Genomic DNA, 18,600 nt, shown 5'->3' with positions numbered 1-18,600 from the left:
TCACTGTTCATTGCAGGATAAAGACATCATAGAAGCAACTGAACACATCGAAGAGTTTACATCTCGGTTTAAGGATTTAGAGGCAGAATTGCGCAAGACTAGACTTAGGGAAACTACGCTTATGAAGGAAGCACAGAATTTTGCTCCCAAGCTAAAAGGGCTGAAGACTGAAATTTATAAGCTGAAAGGCATAACATTTTATATTTGTTTTATTTGTTTTACAATTGTTTTTTTATATAACTTATTGTCTTCCCCCACACTGTAAGCGCCGGTTCACACTGGCGCGACGCTACTTTCAGGGGCGACCTCCGAGATCGCGGTGCGAGCAGCGCGCCGCGACCTCGGAGCGGCCGCCACAGACTTCATAACATTGAAGTCTATGGCGGTCGCCTCCTGGTCGCCCCAAAGAAGCTCCGGACCCTTTTTCTAGGTCGGAGCGACTTGTGTCGCTCCTATTAGAACGGGTCCGTAGCTTCCCTATGGGAGGCGACCTGCGGCGACCTGTGAGGCGACCAGGTCGCCTCACAGGTCGCCCTAGTGTGAACCGGGGCTAAAGCACTGCGCAAACTGTTGGCGCTATATAAATCCTGTATTATAATAATAATAATAATAATAATAACAACTTAATTACCTACAATGAGTAACATTTTTTTCCCTTTTTTATTAGCATTTTTTGTACATCATCCCCTAAATTACATCTAAGACATTCTTCAAGAAAAAAAAAAATTATTTTTAAAAAATGTACTTTGTGCAGATGGTGCTAAAGAACAGTTTAGTCGAATAGCTATTTAGTCAGTATATATTTCATGGTCCCTAAAAGTGGCTGTTAGCTCCTATATTTGATAGCTGGGATTCTGAATTCTGCATTAGCTCAGAAACTTCTGATATATGCAGTTAATTGCATTATGTGTGCCCAGGACTGGTTTTGTACTTTACCTATCAACCACATCATTTGAATGTTGTCTTGTATGCATAAACTTCAGTGCAGCTTTTCAATTTGTAAATTGTCTTCACCATGTAGTAATAATTGTATTTGTCCATTTAAGATGATTTGAGCCAGATGACAGTGGAAAACAATGAGCAGAGGGAAGAGATCATCCGCCTAAAACAGGAAGGTGCCTACTCACAGGCTGAACTGGTCTTTGCAGGTCAGTGAATTTCTTTCCTCCAAATTAAAAGTAACAAAAAATAACTATTTTAAGCATTTGTTTTCCTTTTCTATCATTATGTTCATCATAATGATCACCAATTCCAAAGCTCACTTATACCAATACCGCGGATCATGAATTGCAATTAAGCTAAACAAGCACTTCACCCAGAACTATTATTTCAGTTTTGAGAGAATGTTGGAGAGTTAAATCACCAAACAATTCCTTAGTTATTCTTTCCTCTCAGGAACTCTGAACTTCTTATCATTTAACCACTTCAATACAGGGCACTTTCCTCCCTTCCTGCCCAGGCCAATTTTCCCCTTTTAGCGCTGTTGCATTTTGAATGACCATTGCGTACCTTCACCAAATTTATGTCATTTCCCCCCCACAAATAGAGCTTTCTTTTGGTGGTATTTGATCACCTCTGGGTTTTTTCCTTTTTGCTAAACAGATGAAAAAAAGACCTAAAAGTTTGAAAAAGTTTTTTTGTTTGTTATACAATTTTGTAAATAAGTTTTTTCCGGCACTGATGGGGTGGCACTGATGGGGTGGCACTGATATGTGGAACTGATAGGTAGCACAGATATGCAGCATTGGTGGGCACTGATAGGCCTCATTGATGGGCACTGATAGGTGGCAGTGACGGGCACTGATAGGCGGCATTGGTGGGCACTGATAGGCGGCATTGGGCACTGATAGGCGGCATTGATGGGCACTGATGGGCGGCACTGATAGGCGGCACTGGTGGGCAATAATGGGCACTGGTGGGCGACACTGAAATCTGGCAATGATGGGCACTTGTGGGCAGCACTGATAGGGAGGGCACTGGCGGGCAGCACTGATGGGGAGGGCAATGGGGGGCTCCCTGAGCCCTGATTGCCATCCCTGGTGGCCATAGTGGGCATCCCTGGGGTCATAGGTGGGCATCCCTGGGGTCATGGGTGGGCATCCCTGGTGGTTCTAGTGGCCTCCCCCCCCCCCCCCGAGGGTCTGCACTGGTAATCAATGATCTGATTACCAGTGCCGACCCCCCCCCCCCCCTGTCAGGGGAGCCGCCGATCGGCGCTCCTTTACTCGTGCCTGTCAGGCACGAACTAAGGAAAGCCGATTAACGGCTCTTCCTGTTTGCTATGTGACCAGCCGTGATTGGACACGGCTGATCACATGGTAAAGAGCCTACGTCACCTCGCATCACCGATCGCCGTCATATGACGTCCGGTCAGGATAATACAACCACATTCCCGCCGTCAATCTGTTATAGGGCGGGCGGGAAGTGGTTAAACATTGAGGGTTTGAATTGCTAGAAAATGACATTTTGATAATAGCCATAATGGGATAAGTATGTTTAACCACTTTAGGACCGGAGGATTTTCCTGCTTTACGTCCAGGCCACTTTTTGCGATTCGGCACTGTGCGACTTTAACTGATAATTGCGCGGTCATGCAACAACGTACCCAAACAAAATTTGCGTCCTTTTTTTCCCACAAACAGAGCTTTCTTTTGGTGGCATTTCAGAACCTCTGCGCTTTTCATTTTTTGCGATATTAATAAAAAAAAAGCGACAATTTTGAAAATATAACAATATTGTTTCTACTTTGACAGTTAAAAAATATCCAATATATTCAATTTTTGTCATATATTTAGGCCAAAATGTATTTAGCTACATGTCTTTGACAAAAAAATTTTCAATGAGCGTATTTTTAACCGCTTTAAGACCAGAAGATTTTACCCCATTCCTGACCAGGCCATATTTTGCGATTCCTTCTTCAGGGAAATGTGTAAAGAACATGTAATCGCCACATCAACATCTAAAAATATATAAAACATGCATGGAGATTTTTACAGTGTGCACAGCTGTTAGGCCATTTTTCCATCAAAACAAAGCAAAAGAATAAATTGGAAAGTATTTAAATGCATCCACTTACCGCTTGAAGAAGGAATCGCAATTTAGATTCCGAAACATGTTGGACGTTTACATCTGTATCAAGAACCAGTGATCCACACTCTCACATTGGGCTACATGCAATACTATTCGAACATACCCCTGTGACTATGTTCTTTCGTTTTTATTGTACTATGTGTTTTTTGTCATTGTAAGTTTACATTTTAATATGAAACAATAAATGTTATTTTTTACTCTATTTTTCTACTTCTTCATACTCCTTTACTACTCAGCCTTGTCCAGTTAAATTCCCCAGGGACACCTCCTTGGTTTCTTTCATGAATTAGTTTGGGGAAGGGACAGTAGGCTTTGGTTTTGGGCACACTTATGTATCTACCCTTTATTTGTATCCCTAGTGCTAACTCTGGGATCTTTCTCTTCCTGATCGCCGCATGGTGTGCAGTTAGCTTGGTGCTGTAAGTGCCTAATCAGTGATAGTGAGTCTTTTTGTGGAGTTCTCTCTTCCTCTCTGCTATAGCAGCAGTAGTGTGCTGAGGCTCTGTGGTGCCGACAGCGCGGTGGGGGTGTCCCTAGCAGTTCATACACCTTTTTGTGTGGGTCCCCCTCTTCACAAATGGAGTGCCTGGAACACATTTTCCCACCTGATCCCCTCTCACAGGCTGCCAGGCACTCCAGGTCACAACAATCCCTGACTGCACTGATGGCAGTTCTGGAGTCCTTAGTGTCCAAGGTGGATTTGGTTCTGGGGAAAAGGGCTAGTAAAAAGCGTCCCCTGCTTCATCTGTCTCATCAGATCCTGAATCCGATTCGGCCGCTGCGGATGTGAGTTACCCTTCTGGGTCTGCGTCCACGCACCCTGCGTGCTCAGATAGTGAGGATGATTCCTCTGCTCCTCTAGCCTTCTTTTGGCTGCAAGGTTTTGCTGGCTGCTGTTTAGAGGACCTGGTCCTTTTTGAGGATGTATTGTTTTTTTTAAGGTGAACTCCAGTTGTTTATGGTTGAGCTCCATGTTACCTGGATGACTACAGCTTAGCCTTGGGAATTGTTTCTTACTGTTCCCACCCCTCATGTTTGACACTGCTTTGGGACGTCCCAATGGTCAAGAAGATAAGAAGCTGTGTCCGTCAATGAACGAAAGAGAAGATGGGATTTTTGACTTACCTCTGATGTTCATTGACGGACACAGCGCTCACCCCTCTGTGGAGTTGTAATTCTTTTCACACTGCTTGTAACAAAATGGAATGCCTCTAGCTGAGAGTGAGTGTATACCCCCTGGTACTGCCCCATAGGCGTAGTCAAGCTTTTTCCTGCCTAGTGTCCTACTCCTGTAGTGGGGCAGTATAACCCAATGGTCAAGAAGATAAGGAGTGATGTCTGTCAATAACCATCAGAGAAATGGATTTTATGGTAAGTCAAAAATCCAATTTTTTGTTGCAGGCGATGCCTGCAATTTGACTTGTACCTTAAGGCAGACTTCTGGAAAATTGGGGAGCCAATCACACAAGCAGGAAATTATGTTTCTGGGGGGGGGGGGGGGAGTGTTTAATACATATTCTGTGTACAGAACACCTCCAGGTAGCCATATTGTATTGGATTTTCATAAATTTACAGAGCTGCATATTGAAAAGGAAAGGTAATTTTTATTAACATCCAGTTACAATATGGCTTGTGTCGCAATTGTATATGCTATATTATTTTTTATTTGCTATATCTTTCCCCCTACGGCAGTGGAGTTACCCTTTTAAAGGTAACTAAACCCAAGAATGAAAATGCAATATATTGCAACTTAGTCCTTGAATGTGCTGACTGTATTCATTTTCTTTTTTGTTCCAAGCTACAAACTTTTTCAGCAAATACAAAAATTACCTGTTCACAGGCAGAAAAGCAGTACCCTTGTAACTTACTGTAGGCTGCACAAATTTTCTTCCTTCCTAGCTGTCTTATGTAAACTACTAATTGGCCTGCCCCACATGTAGTCCAGATGAAGAAACATAGTCCATATCCGGGGAGCAGCTTAGGGTGACAACCATGACTCCCTTTATAAATTGATAATTACTCTGGAACAGGTCCTGTGATATTCACTGGACTACCTGGTGAAAGTTAAGCACAAAAAGCTTGAAAAAAGTGTTTAGATACACTTTATATGGCCAAGTTTATTGAGCCATTTACTTTGTTTACCCCAGATGCAGTGGCAGCTGGTGAAAACATTTCTTTTGGGGGGTGCAAACCCCTCCAGGTCCTTACCTGCAAACTGAGCCTCCATCGCTGTTAATGAATTTTGATTAGCTAAAGTCAAAAGTGGGCGGGTTCTGTGCCCCGAGTACAATGTTAAACAAGCCAATTAGAGCCTCAGGCTCTAATAACGTGCTTGTTAAACATTAGAGAGCCTAATGGACTTCTATTAGTCCGGCCCCCTGCAGTGCACTACACACACAATGAACGATTTATTTTAAAATCATAATATGACTAACATTTTTTAACTTTAAGATGCTAAAACATGTTAGTCATATTATCCTATACTTGGAGATAAATTGTTCTATGAATCGCATTCCTATTGGTCAAAACATTGGGGGGGGGGGGCGGCGCCCCTTAGGGACCGGCTGCCACTGCCCAGATGTCAGAAAGCATTAATTAGGTATCAGGAACACAGCGCTTAACTTTTTCCACATTTTGTTATGTTACAGCTTTATTCCATAATGGATTAAATTCATTATTTTTCTCAAAATTCTACAAACAATACCCCATAATGACAATGTGAAAGAAGTTTGTTTGAAATCTTTGCAAATGTATTCAAAATAAAAAAAAAAACAAAAGAATCACATGTACATAAGTATTCGCAGCCTTTGCTCAATACTTTGTTGAAGCACCTTTGGCACCAATTATAGCCTCAAGTCTTTGAGTATGATGCTACAAGCTTAGCACACCAATGTTTGTGCAGTTTATTTCATTCTTCTTTGCAGGACCTCTTTAAGCTCCATCAAGTTGTATGGGGAGCGTCGGTGCACAGCCATTTCCAGAGATGTCCAATTAGGTTCAAGTCTGGGCTCTGGCTGGGCCACTCAAGGACATTCACAGAGTTGTCCCATAGCCACCCCTTTATTATCTTGGCTGTGTGCTTAGGGTCGTTGTCCTGTTGGAAGATGAACCTTTGCCCCAGTCTGAGGTCCAGGACGCTCTTGAGCAGGTTTTCATAAAGGATGTCTCTGTACATGGCTGCATTCATCTTTTCCTCGATCCTGACTAGTTTGCCAGTTCCTGCCACTGAAAAACATTCCCAAAGCATGTTACAACCACCATGCTTCACTGTAGGGATGGTATTGGCCAGCTGATTAGCAGTGCCTGGTTTCCTCCAGACATGACGCTAGCTATTCAGGCCACAGAATTCAGTCTTTGTTTCATTAGACCAGAAAATTGTGTTTCTCATTGTCTGAGAGTCCTTCAGGTGCCTTTTGGCAAACTCCAGGCGGGCTGTCATGTGCCTTTTTACTGAGTGGCTTCTGTCTGGCCACTCTACCATATAGGCCTGATTGGTGGAGTGCTGCAGAGATAGTTGTTCTTCTGGAAGGTTCTCCTCTCTCCACACAGAAAAGCTGGAGCTCTGTCAGAGTGACCATTGGGTTCTTGGTCACCTCCCTGGCTAAGCCCCCCCCCCCCCCCCCCACACTGCTCAGTCTGGCTGGGGGCCCACTCTAGGAAGTCCTGGTGTTCCAAACTTCTTCCATTTACGAGTAATGCTTATTGGGAATTTCAGTGCTGCAAAAAAAAAAATTCTGTACCCTTCTGATCTGTGCCTCGGTACAATCCTGTCTCGGAGGTCTACAGGCAAGTCCTTGAACTTCATGGCTTGTTTTGTGCTCTGTCAACACTGTCAACTGTTGGACCTTATGTAGACAGGTGTGTGCCTTTCCAAATCCTATCCAATCAACTTAATTTACCACAGGTAGACTCCAATCAAGTTGTAGAAACATCTTGAGGATGATCAGTGGAAACAGGATGCACCTGAGCTCAATTTTGGCAAAGGCTGTGAATACTTATGTACATGTGATTCTTTTCGTTTTTTTATTTTTAATAAATTTGCAAAGATTTCAAACAAACTTCTTTTATATTGTCATATGGAGTATTGTTTGTAGAGTTTTGAGGAAAATAATACACTTATCCATTTTGGAATAACGCTGTAACATAACAAAATGTGTAAAAAGTGAAGCGTTGTGAATACTTTCCAGATTTTACTTTGTAAATGTCAGTGCAGGTAGCATTTAAATGGACCTCACTCTGAAGTCAAAGTAACTGTCAGGCCTCTTGCACACTAACAATCATTTACTGATGTTCATACTCAAGATCTTGTTGATAGATCCTGGGTAAAATGTTTCATAAAGACCATGAATATACATACTAGAGTTGAGCGAACAGTTTGAGCCGAGCAAAAGTTCGGCCCAAACATCACCTGTTCGCCCGTTTGGTGAAAACCTGAATTTGTGGGGCACAGTGCATTCTAGGGCCATAATTGGATGAATCATGGTCAGGTGCAAGACTTTGCCAAATCAGGACACAGAACACAATCGGAGCCTTGATTGGACAAAGTCATGATGAGTTTGCTCAATTATGGCTCGGTGTTCCTAGTCCTGCCCCACAATATAAAAGGTTCCTTCCCACAGGAACCTTTTTGCAGTGTGTTGTTGGAGTGGAGATAGATAAAGCAGGGCTCTGTTTGCTACTAGTGAATTAGTGTGTTATTGTGACTGAGTGTAGTGGGTCAGTGTAGTGTTAGTATAGTGTAGTGTCAGTGTAGGGTGAGTATAGTGTGTCAGTGTATAGTATCACTATAATGTGAGTATAGTGTTAGTGTAGTGCAGTGTTTAACACCGCATTAAATAACATTTAGTGCTGTATACAGTGCTGTATATCCCTTATTTCTTTGGTTGCTACCTGCCTGCACTCTTTTTTTTTTTTCTGTCAGCCTCAGTTTTTTTCTGACTGCGACGCTGTTGTTCCCCCTTTTTTTTTTTTTTTTTTTTTTTGTTTACATTTCTTTCAGGGGCAGTCCTCAAACTAAAGTGCACTAAACACCACTTTTCATTGAATAAAGTGCATCCAATCACATTTCCCAGTATCTAGGAAATTTGGGTAATAAGCACCCCTTATCATGTCTGGGAGGCCAACAAGGAGAGGTAGGTGTTCCCATGCCACTATGAGGGGGCCAGCAGTGTCTGTGTCCACAGGCAAAGGTGGAGGTGGTCCGTCCTCAGGTCAAGGCCTGTTTTTTTCTCTGTTTTAGTGATGTTGCCCGTGCTATCCAGCCACAGCATGCAGAGGAGGTGGTGAACTGGCTTACTAAACCCTCCTCATCTTCTATCGCCCAAGCTGAGACTGCACTGCAGCTGCTAGAGTGGCTTATTCTGCCTCCTTGTCCACAGCTACTCCTGCCATAGCCCCAGCACCATGCATGGAGGAGTCAGCTGAATTATTTGAACACTGCATCAACCACTTGCTTCTTGACGATGCACAGCCATTATTTGCTTCTAATGTTGGTTCTGAGGTTGAGGAAGGGAGTAATATGAGCCTACAGAAAGGGGAGAACACTGATAAACAACAAATTGGGAGTCCTGTTGTGGAAATCAATAGGGCTTGGAGCATAGGAACCCGCTCAGTGCGCTCAAGATTAATACGCACCAAATGCTATTAATAGCTTGTACTGAAAAGTACAATGTACCGCTCTTTTGTATAAAGTTTCCAACGCTTGGCAGCAAAGAAATGAACAGACACGCTTGCTGTAGACAATTCGATGCTATCTGGAGGTTTCCTCTGAGTAACTGAACTCCTCCAAGACACAGTAGATTTATTTAACAAAAGGGAGTTAAAGATAGTGGCTTCAAAACCACCAATCACAGAACATGTATACATTCAAAGTACAATAGAAACTGTAGAATGGATGCCCATGAATGGACACAGCCGAACAAAAGGGAATTCCAACTGTAGCACATGATTTCCCATTGTTCACCCATGTCAATCCATAAACATGTACTCATACTTGTTAGTGGGTCCAATCAAATATGATATATATATATATATATATATATATATATATATATATATATATATATATATACCAAATGTGACAGTGACCATTCTATTTGTTCCAGTTGATGAGGCTTTATCTGCATAAGATAATAGCAGCAGCCCCTCAGTCACACAGATCGAATGTGACTAAAACGTACCATCTAATAATCTTGGTAAAATGATAAGAATTTCCATATCACAAACATAACTCCGTACAGGGCCCCGAATTGCAGATCTGTGCGATGGACTCTTTGCTACTAGTATTGTGCCATCTCATCCAATGGAAGGTTTTCTCTAACAAGTCTTTCCTGCAATAACCGTTAAAGCGACAATCACTGTGAATAGCGATTATCGGTAAAACCGACACTGGGAGACATTATGACTATTTAACTAAAGAAATGTCCACAATCAAATTTTCCACAACACCTGTTCCCCCAGCCGCAGCGTACTGCCAAGTTGGCTCCAGTGATGATGAGGATGGAGAGGATAATAATGGAGTCACTGACGCGACTTGGGTTCCAATAGAGCAGAGGGGGAAAGTGAGGGGGAGGCACAACGAGGCAGGATGTCCGCCAGAGGCAGTCATCAGGAAACAGTAGACAGCAGCCACCCTATTCCATCAGCTTGTGAAGCTGTTATCTCCCGGCCCACTTCTCACAGCTCATTTGTGTGGGCCCTTCTTAGGACATGTGCAGCTGATTGCACTGTTGCAATTTGCAATCTCTGCAGATCAAGCGTGGCAAAAACACCAGCCATTTGGGTGCCACATGTTTGCAAAGGCATCTAACCTCCCACCACTAAGCCCATTGGCAAGAGCACCTCAAATCCACACAAAAGGTACACAATTCCCCTTTGCTTGCCCAGGTACACAATTCTTCTTCTCTTCACTCCTCACCTTTGATGTGTACCACCGCTATATCCCATGACCTCTTAGCAGCCTCCACTGACAGGGATGATGGTATAGCAAATGATGTCACATGTCCTTGCAACACGTCTGCCAGCAGCACAACGCCAGTTGTAGAGTACAGTGGGCAAGTTTCTCTGCCCCAGCTGCTGCATTGGAAACCAAATGGACTCCCTGCCACCCACATGTGGAGTGCCTAAATTCCAGCTTGTCCAAATGGCTGGCTTTACAGCTCCTGCCTTTCCACCTGGTGGATTCTACCCCCTCCGTGAATTTGCAGAATGTGGTGTACCACAATGGCAGGTTCACAGTCGCTATTTCTTTGCACGTAAGACCGTTCGGCTCTGTACCATCACGTGGAAGGCAATGTTTTGCAACGTTGGGAAAGGCAGTCTGCAGCAAGGTCCACCTTACTGCTGACATGTGGTTCAGCAAAAATTGTCAGGGAAAATATATTTAGTTCACAGAGGGGTAACTGCTTGCAACTAGGAATGATGCAGGACAGGGCTCAGTGCTGCAGCTTGTTTTGCCGCCACGTCTCTCCATACAATTGGTGGTGATGATGCAAGATCTATCAGCTCCACACTGTCCTCCGCCTTCTCCTCAATGCTCTTCTCTCCTGAATAATCCAATAATATCCTATATTATCCACCAATACAATAATAAGCGTTCAAGGGGCTATTCAAAGAGTCAGGCTAAAAGATGCCATGCAGTGCTTCAGCTGGTCTGTCTAGGGGACAGAAGACACAACAGAGCAGAGATTCTTTTTGCTCTGCAGGGGCAGGCCCAGAGGTGGTTCACGCCATGGAAGCTTGAGCCAGGAATGGCACCAACTTTCTGTCCGTCCTTTGTAGCACTGCCCCTTTGAGGACTGCTGGATTTTTCACACTTTCGGGTCCCCCCTGGGTTACCGTTAGCAACATTGATATTCACACTCTATCACTTTACTTCTTGGCTCAGTCAATAATTGATCCAGGGGTTTGTAGTTTTTGTTTTTATTGTATAAATTGGGGATGGAAGAAGGGATTAGTGGGATACTCCAGATAACCAATGCACAAAGTTTGAAGGACATCTATCTGTTGGTACATCCAGGCTGTTGATCCACCTTGCCACTAGATGGATTTAGGATTAAGTCTCTCTTTCCAGAAGACTTGATGAACTAAAGTTATCTTCAGGACACTCTCCTAGTATCCACTTTCTTGACCACTGACACCCGTTCACTGACTATACTACTCCAGGGTGACCCCCCTCTGGTCAGGCCCCTTGACATGATCCCTTGTACTAACGATACTGTTTTTCTACGGTCTCCAGTCTCTCCTCCTCAGCTTTCCTGGACCTTTGGGTTTAGGTCCGTTCCTCTGGCCCTCAGGATGACCTCCTGATGCCATGTGCCACTGCTACAGAGGAGGAGGCAGCCGCCGCCCTCCATCTGGCACTCTGCCCACCAGCCAAAGACCCCGCTTGACTGTTTCTACCTCCTGCAGATCAGCTTCTCTCCTCACTCCTAAGGGGGTAGCGCTACACCTTTCTCCACTGTAGAAGAGGCATACACTTCTAGCCCTTCTGCTGGCAGAGAGGGTAAGGGATCACACCTGGGGATAACAGGAGCTAACAGCTGCTTCATCAGATCTGTGTTGGTCCCAATGATCAACGAACGTCCTAGAAACTCTGGTAACTATGGGCACACAATGGCCACTGTCTCGAAGTTCTGAGGCTTTCCAATCCATGGACCACACGATAACTTGATCTGCAGATAGCCATCACAAGGGTAATCTTATGTCTGAATACCCTGAATCTTGATATCTTCCAACTTACTCAGAGGTATATATGACAAATACCTCTCGCAAAAGTCTCTAGTCGGCAAAGTCACCTGAGCACCTGAATCAAGAAGGGCTCTTATGTAAATTCACTACACTACACTACAGACAGAGGGCCCACTAACTTGCCAGAAGGTTTGGTGAGAGCATTTGAAATGTTAGGCCTATTGGACTGGATTCACACTTCTTTTCTCTTATGGTGCCGGATACGCTGTTTCCGGGGATTTTTTGGAGGTCGGTAGGCATTTTTCACTGAGACAGCATAAGTGGATACATAGGCTGCGGCCTGCTGCAACCTCCTATCTGTCTGCAAACTCAGCCCTGGCGGGACGGATGTTCATCGCAGCATCACAGATCTGGTGAAGGCTGTGGGACACACCTAGACAGCAGAGTGCAGCTATCCTGAGGCCACAGAGCGTAGAGGATTGCCATTGCCTGTCATTCCAGGACCCTCATTGATGGACATCAGGATTTGGTGAGAGAACATCTGCTCAGAGCTCAGTCCGCATTTATCACAGTTCTTGTCACACTGAACACAAACACTTTGAAACTGAAACAGCTACCAAATTTCTTAGGAATACAATCAGCTATTCTGCATTTCTTGCTATACACTAAGTCATACTGGAAACAGTTTATTACATTCGCTCCAACTGGCGGTGAAGAATATAGCAAGGCCTTGCAGAGGGACATTATTGCATGAGTACTCATAAAGGGGACACGTTCTGGTTTTGAGACTACCATATCTCTCATTAGGATACAGATGGTATAGGCCAGCTCAGGGTTCCACCTTTTAGTTTGAGTGCTGCTTAACAAAATAAGTGAGATTTACTTGCATATTTTAGAAGATTGTGTCTAGTGATATTATCTGATGTTATAACATTCAGTTTCTTTATTGTCTTTGATGTCAGTCTTGCTGAACTCTAGTAGTTTATTCAGGGTTTAGCTGACTGACCTACTTCTACACGTTTATCTCTTGAGTAAAGTTAAAGCTTGTTCATATTGTGTCAGTGTGTCATCTAAAGGTATACACTCTCAAGTTACCAGGTGTGCCAGTGGGGCGGAACTTGTTCTTGGGGTTGAAAGGCAGAGTGCGGGACCCGCTTTACTTAAGCGACTCCTAAGGGGGTAGCGCTACACCTTCGACAGGGAAAGTTGACACGTGCCATGTTTGCACATGTTCTCAATTTGGTGGTGCAGTATTTCTGCCATGCCACCCCCCCCCCCCCCCCAGATTTTTGTTGAGCCCTCCCAAAGCCAACCATCCCTCCCTTTCCACCACAAATACTCTGCAGAAAGGTGCATGTTCACTCTCCTTGCAGCTTTGTAAATGTACTGCCCCTCTGCATCGATGATCAGATCAACAGGGGGCCCAGCTGGGCTTTGTGTGGGAAGGAGGAGCTCTGCTGCCTGTGCCCAGGCTGTGTACAGTACAGGGACGGGAGAAGGAGCTTTACGGAGTGCCCTGCCATACCAAAAGTGACCCCTGTCCTCCACCCTGCTGACCCCTGGACACTGCCCTACAAACTAATGGCCTCTCTACACTGCCCTTATCCTCTTCCCTGCTGACCCCCTGTACACTGCCCTGCTGACCTCCCATCCCCTGCACCCCAAATCAGGCAGGCTAGATCCAGCCCTGAATAACAATGCAAAGACTAAGAAAATGCCTTGTTTCCTATGGTGCATTGCGGTAGTGTGAGCTGATAAAAAGTACTACGTGCAGTAATTTTTTTTAGTGCTGCAGGAGAAAGCACTGCATCCCAACCCCGCTGTGTGAATAGAACCTAAATGAAAAGTCACTGGTGACATTTTAATAAAGTTCTACCAAGAAAAAAGAAAATAATACAATGCACTGGAAATAGTGCTTCTGCACCATGTCCTCTCAGTGCACACCAGCAGCTGTACGTTCAGTGCAGCTGCTGGTGTGAATCAGCCCTAAGCTTTCTAGTAATAGACAAATGAGCCATCTCCCCTGTAGCGCTGATGATTCTCATAGCTTTTATCTCAGTAACTACAGCCTACAGTATGCTTGATATGAATGTTTTTATGAATATTTAATTACTGGAATTGATGTTTACAGTCAGCATCAATGGTTCTTGTTATAGCTGAAAGAGAAAAGCGAAAAGATCAACTTCTTCTATTGGCAAAATCAAAACAAGACAGAACAGACATAGAGCTGCAAAACCTGCGTCAGGTAAGGATATAAGATCACGGATCACGTATAGGTCACTTCTTTTCTAATCTGAAACATTTATTTTTATAATCTGTTTAACAGCAGTTTAATTGGAAACGTTGCCTTTAAGCCCATTGAGTCATCCATTTGCTTTTAAAAATTTCTTGACCACCTGTCTACAGATATCAGTTATACAGCTTATAAATTGTACCTGGCGGTGATTAGAGAGAGCAGGTGTCTGGAAACCATCTGCTGTGGGTGCTGAGGACCCAGTATTTTATTACTTAATATGGCATAGAGCAATGTTCAGTAGGCCATTGCAGCCTGCCCTGTTTATCTGAATGTTATTTACCTCGCTGTCCTTTCTTTCCACATAACGTGAACCTGTCATGTCACCAAAGTGTGTAAATGAATATTTCTGGTAAAGTACAGTCACCTTCCGTTTAAAGGAAACCTGTTATTTGAGAAAAATGGAGGCTGTCCTAACGTCATCGTCTGAAGATACTAGCTGCCTGTCTGTCACACTTGCCCCTTAATTTATGTACTGTGTTAAACTGATTGTAAAGTCTCATGTTTTTTTTTTTTTTTTTTAAATAACAAACATGTTATACTTACCTCCTCTGCGCAGTTGGTTTTGCGCAGGGCACCCTGGATCCTTCTCTTCTAGGGTCCCTCTTTGCTGCTCCTAGCCTCGCCCTCCTGTCGAGTTCCCCCCATAGCAAGCACCTTGGTTTGGGGGCACCTGAGCCGAGCTGCAACTCCATGTGTCCATTCAGACACGGAGGTGTTGTTTAGCCCCGTCCCTTTTCTCTCCTGATTGGTTCACTGACTTTGATTAACAGCCACAGGAGCCAATGGCACCACTGCTGTCTCTCAGCCAATTAGGAGGGAGAGTCCCAAGCAGCCGAGGGACTCGTGGACATCGCTGGATAGAGATGGGCCCAGGTAAGTATTAGGGGGGCTGAGGGCGGCATAGAATGCATTAGGATGAAAAACCTTCTGCCGTTACAACTCCTTTTAATAACTTACCTGAAACATGCATACAAATAAGGATTTCTGACTTTTTTGACTCAATGTCAAAAAAACGACAAAGAAAAATTCCCAGCCCACTTACCAGCCCACCTGCAACAAAATTATCCTGTCTAACAGTTCACGTTAAAACCAGGGGTTTCATTTGTACACCTTTGCAAATATATGTGTAAGCTGCTGGCCACTTCACTGCACCCTATTGTACTGCAGTCCTATAAATTTTGAGAGCCTCCCAAGTTGGAGCATATATATATAATAATGGATAGATTGAGGGCAGGTATGCCTGGAGGGAGCCCACCCCTCCTTAAAGGTATAAGGACGCACGGGACACCCAGCAAAAACACAGTGGCAGAGAAGGTATCCAGTGTGTCCCCTCACCAATTAACCAACAGTGCAAACAATTGGCAACCACCCCAACCTATAGCTGGCCTTTGACTGGATGACACCCCCCCCCCCCATACATATCTCATGACCAATTTACTTCAGATACCTATACTTACTTTCTTTAGATCATTTGTCTTGTACGTTATGAGGACCCTGGACTAAAAGTTCATGCTTCATACAGCTCCTTGGACTCAAAATTAAACTTGACTCTTCCGGATGCCAATTCCACCCCTGCCATGGTAGCATTCCAATACCTGAGCCCTTTTGGCCAATAGCGGCTTTTCAGTTTGACAGTTGAATGACAAGGGGTTGGGCTTAATTCCAGCTTACAGAGAAGAATTGGCCTGCATCTAGAAAACAGGGCCCTATGCTGGTGTTTAGAAACTACAAAGGACTTGAATTTTACTAGGGCTGCTGGCTTACACACTTTGTACCTGACAGGTTTACTTTAAATTTTAAATAGAAGCAGAAAGGTGATTTCTTGTGTAACACATACTTGCATTATTTTGCCCACATATGGATTTTCATCTTGTGATAGATTTACATGAAGCAGCAACATGATTTACAATTTCTTCATCTAAATTTGGAGTTCAATGATAAAGCACAGACAGACGCAGATGCCAGGTAAGTAAAAATACTCCTCAGTTGCCTGCGTTATACACCATAACAATCTACCGGTTTCTGTAAATGGGGGAAAAAAGTGCTTCCGGTATGAGCACACTCCTCATCTCTCACTGTGCTTTAGGCACTATAAGGAGTACTTTTGTTCACTAATGACCAGATGTAGAGCTTATAAAGTGGGTCAAAGAGCTCCTGTCCCCAACATACTGTAAATTTTCGAGTGCATTACAGGCATTAACAAATCTGACACAAACAGCAATAAATGCTATATCAAGTATTTGCCAATATACTGTAGAAAACTATAAAAATTGTGAAAAAAAAAGAAGAAACAGTAATAGTATTGTCTGGCTGCTGCTTTGGTACTTCTAGGCACTGACCCAGAACAAAGATAAAGCATGTGACACAGAGTGAAATCAGAATACCGGATCTGCATATTTGTTCTGGTCATTGACTATGAAAGTATTGAAGCCAAAGGATCACTATGACCTTCAGGCAACTAGAACATTTTCACAAGGAAATCAGCTATAGCAGCATACAGGTTTCTCTTATAAAAGGATGCAAAACAACCAATTAAATAAGTCTCTGTATATAATTTTTTTTTTCATAGTAATAAGAGAAAAGGAGTTGGATTTTAATGTATTTGCAGAAGCTTGTGGGAAAAATCCATATGTTTCCTATTTACAGTACTCGTTCAAAACAGCAGATATGTGCGCTGCTGAATTTAACCTGGCAAGATGTACAAAGAGGAGAGGCCAAGGAGTTTTTTTCCTGCATACCTAAATTGTACTTCATTGTTAGACATAGGGACAATGTGTTTTTTTTTTTTTTTTTTTTTTTTTCTTTCTTTTTTTTTTCTTTTGTTTTGGGAACCTGAGATAGTTGTAGCAAAATTTTCTAAATGGTTCCATATACAGGAGATTTTTTCACATTCCCAAAATATGTGTGAGAATGAACCTGGTGAAGTGCATCCTCTAAAGCAGGGGTCCTCAAACTACGGCCCGCGGGCCGCATACGGCCCGCCAGGGTCCGGAACCTGGCTCGCCGAGGCTGCCTAACCTATGATCAAAACGGCCGCTCTCTGCTTTTTTTATGCGAGTGCAGGAAATCGGCTCCTTAGCTGAGAGGAGGCGGGATGGAGAGAAGACCTCCTCGGGTCTGAGAGGAGGCGGGACGGATTGCTTAGCTGGGAGGAGATGGAACGGAGGTAGAGAAAACATTTAATCAGCCAGCTCTGCATTATTACAATTATGCTCGACCTCCGTCCCGCCTCCTCCCAGCTAAGCAGTTCGTCCCGCCTCCGCCCTGCCTCCTCTCAGACCCGAGGATGTCTTCTCTCCGTACCGCCTCCTCCAGCTAAGCACTTCGTCCCGCCTCCGCCCCGCCTCCTCTCCGTCCTGTCTCTTCTCGGCAAGTAATCGGTTCCCGCCTCCTCCTGTCAGCAGTGACATAATGGCGCCGGCGGGGCGCCATTTTTAAATCTTAAGTAAAGAACTGCAGTGGCCCAGCAGTGGCGCGTGCCTCTCATCACGGCCAGGTAAGACCCCCCTCCACAGCCTCTGACCACCTCCCCCTGTACCATGTCCGCAGCCTCTGACCATCTCCCCCTGTACCATGTCCGCAGCCTGTGACCATCTCCCCCTGTACCATGTCCGCAGCCTCTGACCATCTCCCCCCGTACCATGTCCACAGCCTCTGACCATCTTCCCCCTGTACCATGCCCGCAGCCTCTGACCATCTTCCCCCTGTACCATGCCCGCAGCCTCTGACCATCTCCCCCTGTACCATGTCCGCAGCCTCTGACCATGTCCCCCTGTACCATGTCCACAGCCTCTGACCATCTCCCCCTGTACCATGTCCGCAGCCTCTGACCATGTCCCCCTGTACCATGTCCGCAGCCTCTGACCATGTCCCCCTGTACCATGTCCGCAGCCTCTGACCATGTCCCCCTGTACCATGTCCGCAGCCTCTGACCATGTCCCCCTGTACCATGTCCACAGCCTCTAACCATCTCCCCCTGTACCATGTCCACAGGTAAGTGTAAGTTCAACTTTACTGAAAATCTGTTAGGTGATCTTACACCCCCCCCAGTCCCACTGACCCCGGAGTCCTGCGATCACCCGCTGTGGGACATTGGGTCATGGCTTTACCGGTCCGGGGTGTGAAATCCCCATGCCACTGCTTGCACATTAGTTCCTGAGGCCATGGTTTTAAATATTGTATTGTTTTTCCTGTTTTTTGTGCACTACAAATAAAACGTGCATAGGAATTCGTTCATATTTTTTTCAAACTATAGCCCGGCCCCCAACAGTGTCCGTGGGACAGTGAACTGGCCCCCTGTTTAAAAAGTTTGAGGACCCCTGCTCTAAAGCATGTTTGGGGTACTGTAGGAAAGATGGCATGTAACTTAGTGGGCGTATAGTACCATCTAGTAAGAAGTTTGGTAGAAGTCTCTCTGACCGTAAGAGATCTTGTGCATTTACGAAGGTTCATAATACAATCCTCTGTAGATAGGGATATGCTGCATTCTGACTCCCATTTTTTTCATACATGGTAACTTCTCCTGT

At 44.5% G+C, this 18,600-nt stretch overlaps 1 protein-coding gene across 1 annotated transcript in view; it reads left to right on the top strand.

Moving 5' to 3' along the window:
- Positions 1 to 18,600, top strand: part of CCDC62 (coiled-coil domain containing 62) — a 50,712-nt gene that overhangs the window by 21,232 nt on the left and 10,880 nt on the right. The window contains exons 6-9 of the mRNA XM_082262252.1: positions 17 to 188; positions 1,047 to 1,148; positions 13,935 to 14,023; positions 15,954 to 16,039. Coding sequence (XP_082118378.1) covers positions 17 to 188; positions 1,047 to 1,148; positions 13,935 to 14,023; positions 15,954 to 16,039 — 449 coding nt within the window. The remainder of the gene's footprint in view (positions 1 to 16; positions 189 to 1,046; positions 1,149 to 13,934; positions 14,024 to 15,953; positions 16,040 to 18,600) is intronic.

The sequence above is a fragment of the Pelophylax lessonae genome, assembly GCF_965119305.1.
Source record: "Pelophylax lessonae genome assembly, chromosome: 1".
In the NCBI taxonomy this organism is placed as follows: Eukaryota; Metazoa; Chordata; class Amphibia; order Anura; family Ranidae; genus Pelophylax; species Pelophylax lessonae.
Note: the sequence above shows the minus strand (reverse complement) of the source record. Positions and strands in the feature narration are given on the sequence as shown.